The sequence below is a fragment of the Loxodonta africana genome, chromosome 3 (genome assembly GCF_030014295.1).
Source record: "Loxodonta africana isolate mLoxAfr1 chromosome 3, mLoxAfr1.hap2, whole genome shotgun sequence".
NCBI classification, from domain to species: domain Eukaryota; kingdom Metazoa; phylum Chordata; class Mammalia; order Proboscidea; family Elephantidae; genus Loxodonta; species Loxodonta africana.
In genome coordinates, this window is record NC_087344.1 from 68,882,849 (window position 1) to 68,892,732 (window position 9,884).

The window sequence follows — 9,884 nt, forward strand, 5'->3', positions numbered from 1 at the left end:
CTGGCACAAGGGACATGATGGAGTAAATGTTGAATGAATGAGTAATAATAATACTGGTGAATGGTTATTAAGTGCTGGCTTTGTGCCAATACTAGGCTAAGCCTCTTCCTTGCATGTATTATCTAATAGAATTGTCACAAAGCCCTGTGAGGTAGGCCTGTGTTTTTATCCCCAATTTGCACATGAAGAAACTAAGGCCCAAGGTCACACAACTAGTCAGGAGCCCTGGTGGCACAGTGGTTAAGAGCTCGGCTGCTAACCAAAAGGTCGATAGCTTGGATCCACCAGTCACTTCTTGGAAATTCACCAGTTCTACTCTGTCCTATGGGGTCACCGTGAGTCGGCATTTACTTGATGGCAGTGGGTATACACAGCTAGTTAGAAGGTTTGAGGAGACTCCAGGTTTGAGGAGCTCCAAAGTGCCCCACTTTCCACTCCCTTGCCAGCTCCAGAGTGTCCAGATGGGGGGACAGGAGGGACTCAGAGGGGCTGAGCTCCAGTGCCATGGTGACCACATAGCCATCATGACGTGGGGAGGGGCAGGGACAAGAAGTCGAGGGCCATTGCAGCCAAAGGGAAACGTCTCCTAAGAGAAGAGGCAGGGTGGGCAGGGACGGTCGTGACAAAGCTGCGGGTCTGTGCTCTTTTCAGTGGATGATGTGCAGGGTGGGTTTTTCAGAAGAGGGGGCAGAGCGCAGTTGAAGCAAGTTCCTCAGGATTAACTGGAGGCCTTCACTGAGTCCCTGAGTGGGTGCTGGTGAGGGGTGGGCTCAGCCGGGTCTATGAGGAAGGTCCTGGTCACAGACAGGCGTCAGGAAGCAAGAGAAGGGGGCGCCTTTGAAGTCCCCAGCTCTTGCCTGGTGCTCACTCTTGGTCCCTGGGGAGAGTGTGTGGGGTGGAGACTGGGAGGCTTGGGGGCCAGCGGGGTAGCCCAGGCCAGCCACGGGCTTAGGGGCTAGAGCTGGCACAGGGGGTCTTTCAAGGCCCTCCACCTCACTGAGCTGCCCATTGCAGAATCCACACAGGCGACAGACCCTACAAGTGCCCACATCCTGGCTGTGAAAAGGCTTTCACTCAGCTCTCCAACCTCCAGGTGAGTAGTGCCTGCCTGCCTCCTACCCACCAGGTGCACAGCTTGCCTGCCCCCACACAAGGGAGCATAAGAAGGGGGTGGGGCTTGGGGTTCCTGCCTGTCTCATGACCCCGTGCCATGCTCCCCACAGTCTCACCAGCGCCAGCACAACAAGGACAAGCCCTACAAGTGTCCCAACTGCTACCGGGCCTACTCGGACTCCGCCTCCCTGCAGATCCACCTGTCGGCCCATGCCATCAAGCACGCCAAGGCCTACTGCTGCAGCATGTGTGGGCGGGCCTACACCTCGGTGAGTGCTGGCCCTGCCAGGGCGCCCCCTCCTTTCCCTGGGCCTCCGCTTCCTCCTCCTTCTCAGACCTATGCTGACTCTTCCCATTTCCAGACAAGGAAACTGAGGCCCAGAGAGGGGAAGTGGCTCCTAAGATCACAGTGAGTGGCAAAGCCAGGGCTTGAACCCAGGACTTCTGCTTCCTAGTTCTGGCTGAGCCCCCCACCCCTTGCCTCCCTTAGCCTGGGTTCCTGAGGTGTAGTTCAGTCCAAGCCCTGGATACCCAAGGAGGGAGTGGGGAGTCTGGGAGGGAGAAGGGCCTTCCTGCTGCTGGTGAAACTGCAACTCCTGTCATGGCCACAAGGTGGCACAGTGACTTGGTCCAGAGCCACCCCTCAATTCTCAGGAAAGGCCTGAAGAGCACCAGAAAGTTCATTACATTCAGCCCCCTGTCCCTGGGTAGGAATTTCCCCAAAAGAGGGCCAGCCTAATGACACCCAGAAGAGGGTGTGTCCTTTTGGTTAATTAAATGTTCTGGTTAACAGATCACCTTGTATGCCCAGCATAGAGGTCTCTGCGCCTCAGTTTCTTCATCTGTAAAATGGAGGAGGTAATAATTCTTAACTCATAGAGCTGCTGGATGGTAAAGTCAGTGGCTAATAAACCTAGCCGTTACAATTATCTCTTCACTCAGTGTTTACTGAACACTTGTGCCAGCTACTTCAGAATCAGGAGGAACGAAACAGATACGTTCTTTATGGGAGGTTAGAGTCTACTGGAGGAGACCGATATTAAACAAGTAACCACATGAATAAATTTGTCATGAAAAACTGTGGTAATTGCTACAAAGCAGGGTTTCTTAACCCTGACGCTATTGACAATTTGGGATGGCTAATTCTCTGTTGTGGGGTCATCCTGTGCCTTTTAGGATATTTAGCAGCATCCTTGACCTCTACCCACTAGATGCCAGTAGTACCCTCACCCCAGTTATACCAACCAAAAATGTCTCCTGGCATCACCAAATGTTCCCTGGAAGGCAAAGTCACCACCATTTGAGAATCACTGTGATAAAGGAAGGAGCCCCAGTGGCACAGTGGTTAAGAGCTTAGCTGCTAACTGAAAGGTCGGCAGCTCGAAGCCACCAGCCGCTCCTTGGAAACCCTATGAGGCCATTCTACTCTGTCCTATAGGGTCGCTATGAGGCGGAATGGACGCAGCAGGTTTGGTTTTTTTTGGTTGGTAAAGGAAAGGTATGTTTTGAAAGACAGTAGGGAGGACAAAATGTAGAGAAGGGGGTGGGTCCAGGTGGGTCATCTAGGAAGTGACATTTAGATGAAGCCTTGAAGGATAATTTGTGAGGTGAAGAGGAGAAAGAGGGGAAGGGACCTCTGTGCAAGGGAACAATGGTGCAGACACCCTGAGGAGGAACAAACTTAGTGTGTTTAAGGAACTAAAACTAGGTCACGGAGGGCCTTGGGGCCCTGATAGGGAGTTGGAGTACTTTTTCAGATATAATGGGAAACCCCTGGGAAGGGGCTGTCAGAGTATATTTTTGAAAGGCCACTCAGGCTGGCAAGGACACATGAATTGCAGGTTTGTGGTTGGTGTATTTGTCAGGTGCCAGCCAAGGCTACTGCTTGCTAAGTGCTGAGTACGCGTCATTCGTCCCTCCCTGGAGTTAAAGGGGCGGAGGGGAATTGAGAGACTGAGAGGCCAGAACCTGCAGGGATGTGAGCCCAAAGGGGTGTGGGGGAGCCCCAGAGACTTGGGAGCCCCGACTTACTGGCTGAGCTTGAGCCAGTTCCTGCCTCGTGCCAAGTCTCATGGCTGCGAGCATCTGTCTGAACTCAGGGGATGGGGCTTAGATCTCACCTGGCCTGAGGTCCCATGCTGAACTGGGCTTGGCTGGACTCTCTACACAGAACAAGAATAATTACTACTATTTTTTTGTTTACATTTTAATGGAGCAGTTGTTAAAACTACTTTAGTAAATAAAAGAGAGCAGAATAGTGAACCTTCATGTCCCCGTCAGCTCCCAAACCCATCAACCAATCTAACCCCATACATGCCCTTATTTTTTGAAGTAAAACCCAGATATCATATGATTTCATTTGTAAAAATTTCTCAATGTTTGGTTTGTCTCTAACGGTAAGAACTTCTTTTTTTGTATATATCCACAATACCTGCATATTACTTAAAGATAATTCATCATAACTCCTTAGTAACATCAAATAACCAATGGTCGCGTTTCCATTTGTCTCGTGAATGCCGTAATTTTTTTTATTTACAACTTTATTCTTTAATCAAGATCCAAATATGGTTCCTACATTGCAACTGGTTGGTAATATCTCTTAAGTCTCTTTTTTGAAAATTTTGGTGTTGGCCTTGAGAATATACACAGCAAAACATAACACCAATTCAACCATTTCTACATGTACAATTCAGGTGACATTGATTGTATTCGAGTTGTGTAACAATTCTTACCCTCCTTTTCTTAGTTGCTCCTCTGTCATTGACATCAACTCACTGTCCCCTAAAGTTCCTATCTAATCTCTCAAGTTGCTTTTGTCACTTTGATCTCATATCGTTTTTAAAAAAGCCTAATGCTCAGTGTAGACATTTTTTACTAGTTAAGCTACACCATTGCTTGGTTTTAAGGAGACTTCAGGGTATATTTTTGGTTCAAGTTTTAAAGATGATCTCAGGGCAGTAGTTTCAGGGGTTCATCCAGCCTCTCAGATCTCTTAATATGTTCTGTCCCCCCTTTTTTTCTTTGCAATTTATTTGTTGAAGAAATTGGGTTGTTTGTCCTGTAGTCTCCTGGTTTGGATTTTGTTGATTATGTCCCTCTGGTGTCATTTAATAGCGTGTTGCCACCACATTTGAGGGTTTCCTTTGCTGGATCCTGAGCAAATTGAGGTATGAGGCCAAGGAGTGGCAAGTGGAGAACCAGAGTACCAGCTCTGTTACTGATAAAGGCCAAGTGGGAGGACGTAGCTTAGTGTGAGGGGTTTGGGGCCTGCAGGTGAGGCCCTGGGTGGCCTTGCCCATCATCACGGGCATCTCAGGTCAGGCGTAGCAGAGCCTGTGCTGGCTGGAGGGATGAGCTGAGCATGCCCAGTTTATGTTCCCCAAGCTCACCAAGCAGATTAGGCTACCTTCTCCCCAAGATGGGGTCGAGTGAGGGTGGAGAGGCCAGAGGACCCACTGACACCTGGAATGAAATGTAAGGAACGGGGACAGAGTGGTCCCCTCAACCCTTGTTCTTGGTGGATGCTGTTGAGTCGATTCTGACTCACAGAGACCCCATATGACAGAGTAGAACTGCCCCATAGGGTTTTCTAGGCTTTATTTTTTATGGAAGCAGATTGCCAGGCCTTTCTTCTGCAGAACTGCTTGGTGGGTTCAAACAGCCAACCTCTTGGTTAGCAGCCAAATACTTAATTGTAGTGCCACCAAGGCTCCTTACTAGATGCCAAGGGCTTTATCCTCATCACCATCACAACCCTTTGAGGTTGTTCCTTCAGTATCCCCACTTACAGAGAAGGAAACTGAGGCTCGGAGGGGTATAATGACTTGTTCAAGATCCCATCACTAAGAAATGGCAGACCTAGGTTCAAACCTAGGCTTACTGCCTTGCCACAAACGGGAAAATCATCCAGATGGGGGGAACTGTGCTCAGCCTGGCAAGACTGCAGTTCAGCCGGCACACCCCAGTACAGTAAGTTGGTAAATGGCTGCTGGCCCAGCCCAGGGGAGCCCCCGGTGGGCACCACTGAAGGGCCAGCATGCTATGGGCTCAGACTCCAGAAAGTAAGCCCGCATCCCTGGAGCGGTATCTACACTCCGCTGGCTGGCCCTCCTACCAAGGATCCCTCTAGTGGCCACTTGTGGAACTGCATCCTTTAGTGCCTTCCCTAAAAAAAAAAAAACCATTGCGGCCCTGTAGATTCCGACTCCTGGCGACACCATGTATGTCACAGTAGAACTGTGTTCCATAGGGTTTTCAGTGGCTGTAATCTTACGGAAGTAGATCACCAGGCCTTTCTCCCCAGGCACCCCTGGGTGAGTTTGAACCAACAACGTTGCAGATAGTTAGTTGTCATCGAGTCAGTTCTGACTCACAGCTACCCCATGTGCATGTGTGCAGAGTAAAACTGCTCCATAGGGCTTTCAAGGCTGTGACCTTTAGGAGACTGACATACCTGTCTTCCGAGGTGCTCCTATGTGGGTATGAACCACCAACCTTCCAGCTAGTAGCTGAGTGCAAACCGTTTGTACCACCCAGGGACCACATGGTCTAAATTTCTCCTTTGCCCACAGGAGACCTACCTGATGAAGCACATGTCCAAACACACGGTGGTGGAGCACCTGGTGAGTCATCACTCACCCCAGAGGACGGAGTCCCCCGGCATCCCAGTGCGGATCTCTCTCATCTGAGCCGACCGAGGCGCTGCCCCACCTGGTCCGGCCCGCTGGAAGACACAGACCCGGCAGCACCAGGCCCCAGCTCCCTCCAGGGGCCTCCAGGAACAGCCGACAGCCGAGAGCTCTCACAACCTTCCCGACCTTTCAGGCAGCCTGGGTGGTAGAAGCCCTACCCGGTCCGGCTCCGGGGCGGTCAGGCCAACCTCAAGATTCTGGACTGTTTTGGTGGCATCCAAAGACGATCTCAGAGCACTTTGAATCTCTCTGTTGAGTTTTCTTTTTTGTTCCCCACCCTTCACTTTCTTCACGGCCTTTTTTTTTTTTTAAGTTTTGGAAATAACAAAAAAAAAGATATTTATTGGCCAAGACGTTGGTGCTGCTAAGACCGAGAAATTAAAAGAATCGGACAGATGGACACAGAGAACCAGAGGGCAGCGTGGGACCTTCTCCTGCCACATGGCCTCAAGTCTTGAGGGAAGGCTCAGGCCTATGTTTCTGGACTGCATAGGGGATCCCCAGGTGGGAGGGGGCAGGAAGAAGCTGGAGTGAGCTCCTCACCCCAGGTGCCCAGCTAGCACCTCTCCAGTTGTGCCCTGGGCATTGCTGAGCAGAGGGATGAAGCAACTACCAGAGCCCAGGCTCCAAGAGGAGGAAACCAGAGAGGGGCCAGGAGATCTGCAGGACCAAAGGGTGCAGTGATGGGCTGGGCTGGGCAGCAGGCCCAGGGAAGTGGGGTGGGAGTGGGCTGGGTGAGACCTGGCCCCTCGCTGCCCTGAAGACCACCCCAGTCTACCTCGGTGCTGGCCAGGAAACCTATCGGCTACCTCTCCCGCCATCCCAGATTGTGCAGGGGGACAAGGAGGGAGTGGGCCTAGGGCTAGAACCCCGCCTCCAGAATTTCCTCCAGTTGGGGGCAGTGCCCAGGGCGGGGTTATTAGTCTTCCCTGCTATGGAGGAGGAGATCCCCAGCCCAGGCCCTAGACCCCTCGGCAGGGAAGGGATCCTCGGGAAGGAGGGTCCCAGGAGCAGACCCTACCCCCAGCCCCCACAGACACACCCCAATCTGAAAGCCATGCGTGTCCATGTATATAGGAACCATGTACAGAGCCCGGAGAAGCTCCCCCACATCGCCCCAGGAAAAAAAAAAAAAAAAAAAGGAAGCTAGACAGAAACTCATCTATATATTCTGTATCTGGAGTTCCGTTTTGAATATTAACTGTGTTATTTTTATACACTTTTAAGCCTTAACTCGCCATTGATTTACCAGTTTAACGTTTCCTGGGGTTTCTTTTCCCATGGGGTTCTCTGCCCCCACCCCACCCCCTTTGTTTGACTTGCGTTGTCTGATACTCAGTATTGTAGCTTTTCGTCCGCATGTTACTACCCTGTAAATATGCTGTTATACATACTGTTAACACCTCTTTGCTTTTTTCTATGGGACCTCCAGGCCACCATGTTTAGAACTAGTTACCTTATTAAAAAAGAGAAAACAGTCTGTTGGCTTCTCAGTCTGCATATTGGTGGCAGGGAGGTGAGGGCAGGTGCCCCTGAGACACGTCAGGAAAGAAGTTTGCATTATATTTTAAGAAGGGGGTAGGGAGCAAAATAAAAATCAAATGTAGGGGGAAAACACTAAAGGGGGCAAGAAACAAAGGAATTACAAACCCTCTGCTCTTTGTATTTCTCTGTTGTGAATAAACTGTACCTGCACCCGGGTGGCGGTAGTGTGTGGTGTGCTCTGTGCGAGGGCGGGGCTGGGGGGCACCTTTCCACTGCTCCTCTCCCCTCCCCCGCCCCCCCAGGCTTGGGGAAGGAAGGGGATGATCCCTTATTGTAGGCCTGTGGCTGAGTTGAGTGCTTTATGCTCATTGAACAACTTTCCTGTGAAGTGGGCAGCAAACCAAGGAGGGGGTTTATTGTCAGGGATCATGCTGCAATTAAGTGATAGAAACATACATCTAACCCTGATCTGTCTGGTTCTGAAACCTTTTCAGATGTGCTGGGCCCTCCAATGAGGTTTGCTTCCCCTGTTCCCAGGGGCAGCTACGTCCAGTTACCCCCAGCCCCCTTGGGGATCCATAATGAGTACCCTGAATTGTGAAAGTTATTCCAGTGATTGGGGGCCCTCAAGAAGCCCCATAGTTTCCCCATACAGGTCAGTGTTTTATTGCTTGAGAGGGAAATGCAGGAATGAATTTGACAGTCTATCAGGGCTGGCCCTGTGCTAGGTGTGAGGGAGGGAGACAGCATAACTCAGGATGAATTTTCAAGGAGCTCACCGTCAGGGAGTTCACTTCCTTCTCTGACCCTCACAGTCCTTGTTTGTCCAGACCTGGTTGCAAGTGATGGAAAGCCCAATCCAAATGGGGATTTATGGGCTCATGAACAGGATAGTGCAGGGGTCAGGCCAGGACTCAAATAATGTCTCTCCAGCTCTCCACCTGGTTCTGTACTTGGAGTCAGAGTCATCCTTGCACGTCTGTGGAGCTCCAGCCTCATAGGTCCAGCAGCAGGGAAGCCTCTGCCTCGAAGAAGCCCCAGCAAAAGTCAAGTTGGGTCTTGTTGGTTCTGTTTGGATCAGATACCATCATTGAACCAATTACTGTAGGCAGGAAAAGGTGATTGGCTTAGGTCTAGGGCCCATGCTCTAAGCCTGGAGCAGATGGTGAAGCCCTCATCTTAAGTATATCTCCAAGAGAAAACCAAGGTGTGTTACCATCAGAAGGGGGAATGGATATCAGGTACCCAAGAATCAGCATGTTTTGAGTAATCTCACCGGCCTTTATATCTGGCTTTGAAATTGGCCTCCCGTAATCCCTTGTGCCATAAAGGGATGGGTTCTAGCAGCCATATTTGTGTCCAGCCACAGCTGACTGGCCACGGCAGGACACCTGACCCAGAGGGACTCAATCTGCGGACAGCCAGTGGTGTGCCGTAGCTGGCTGCAGCTCCTGATAGCAGATCCTACACATCTCTTCACAGCTCCACATTCAGTGGCTAAATCATCCATGGTGGGACTACACCACTGAAATTGGCAAACACTACAAATCAGGATTTTCTTTTTCCTCAAATAGCCAGTTAGCTAGTTGCTTGATTTACCACACAAATGGTTAAACGCTCAATTACTAACAGTAGCAGTTTGAACCCACCCAGAGGCACCTTGAAAGAAAGGCCTGGCGATCTTCCAGAAGATCACAGCCTTGAAAACCCTGTGGAGCTGCAGTTCTCCTCCAACACATTTGGAGTCACCAGGAGTTGGACTTGACTCAATGGCAACTGGTTCAACATTTACCAGTACACCACTGAAAGGAACTGACTCTCCCTTTCCACAAATTAGGAACCAGTCAGTCCTAAGCATTAGATTTGTATGATTCATTTAACCCTCACATCAACTGTTAAGGAATTGTGTCCCCCAAAAAGATGTGTTGAAGTCCTAATCCCTGTACTTGTGAATGTGACTGTTATCCAGTGCTGCTATAACAGAAATACCACAAGTGGATGGTTTCAACAAACAGAAGTTTATTCTCTCAGTCTGGTAGGCTAGAAGTCCAAATTCAGGGCATTAGCTCCAGGCGAAGGCCTTCTCTGTCGGCTCTGGAGGAAGGTCCTTGTCATCATCTTCCCCTGGACTAGGAGCTTCTCAGAGCAGGAACCTCGGGTCCAAAGGACACACTCTGCTCCCAGTGCTGCTTTCTTGGTGGTATGAGGTCCCCGTGTCTTTCTGCTTGCTTCTCTCTTTTATGTCTCAAAAAAGATTGGTTTAAGATACAATCTAATCTTGTAGATTGAGTCCTGCCTCGTTAACATAACTGCCACTAACCCCATCTCATTTAACAACATAGAGATAGGATTTATCACACATAGGAAAATCTCATCAGATGACAAAATGGTAGACAATCACACAATACTGGGAATCATGGCCTAGCCAAGTTGACAGATATTTTGGGGGGGACACAATTCAATCCATGACAGTGACCTAGTTTGGAAATAGGGTATTTGAAGATATTATTAGTTAGGTTAACATGAGGTCATTTCACAGATTAGGAACGAATCAGTTAGGAGATGGGAAACCCTGGAGGCTGGAGGCTGGAGTGG

General features: G+C 50.0%; 1 protein-coding gene and 1 pseudogene across 3 annotated transcripts in view; both read left to right on the forward strand.

Moving 5' to 3' along the window:
• ZNF362 (zinc finger protein 362) overlaps positions 1-6,421 on the forward strand; it is a 45,992-nt gene extending 39,571 nt beyond the window's left edge. For all 3 annotated transcript variants that reach the window (XM_064281668.1, XM_003415477.4, XM_023554498.2), the window contains 3 exons: positions 1,015-1,093; positions 1,224-1,382; positions 5,685-6,421. In XM_064281668.1, coding sequence (XP_064137738.1) covers positions 1,015-1,093; positions 1,224-1,382; positions 5,685-5,801 — 355 coding nt within the window. In that variant the 3' untranslated portion in view covers positions 5,802-6,421. The remainder of the gene's footprint in view (positions 1-1,014; positions 1,094-1,223; positions 1,383-5,684) is intronic.
• On the forward strand, positions 6,409-7,504 carry LOC111752029 (uncharacterized; annotated as a pseudogene).
• The last annotated feature ends 2,380 nt before the right edge of the window (positions 7,505-9,884 follow it).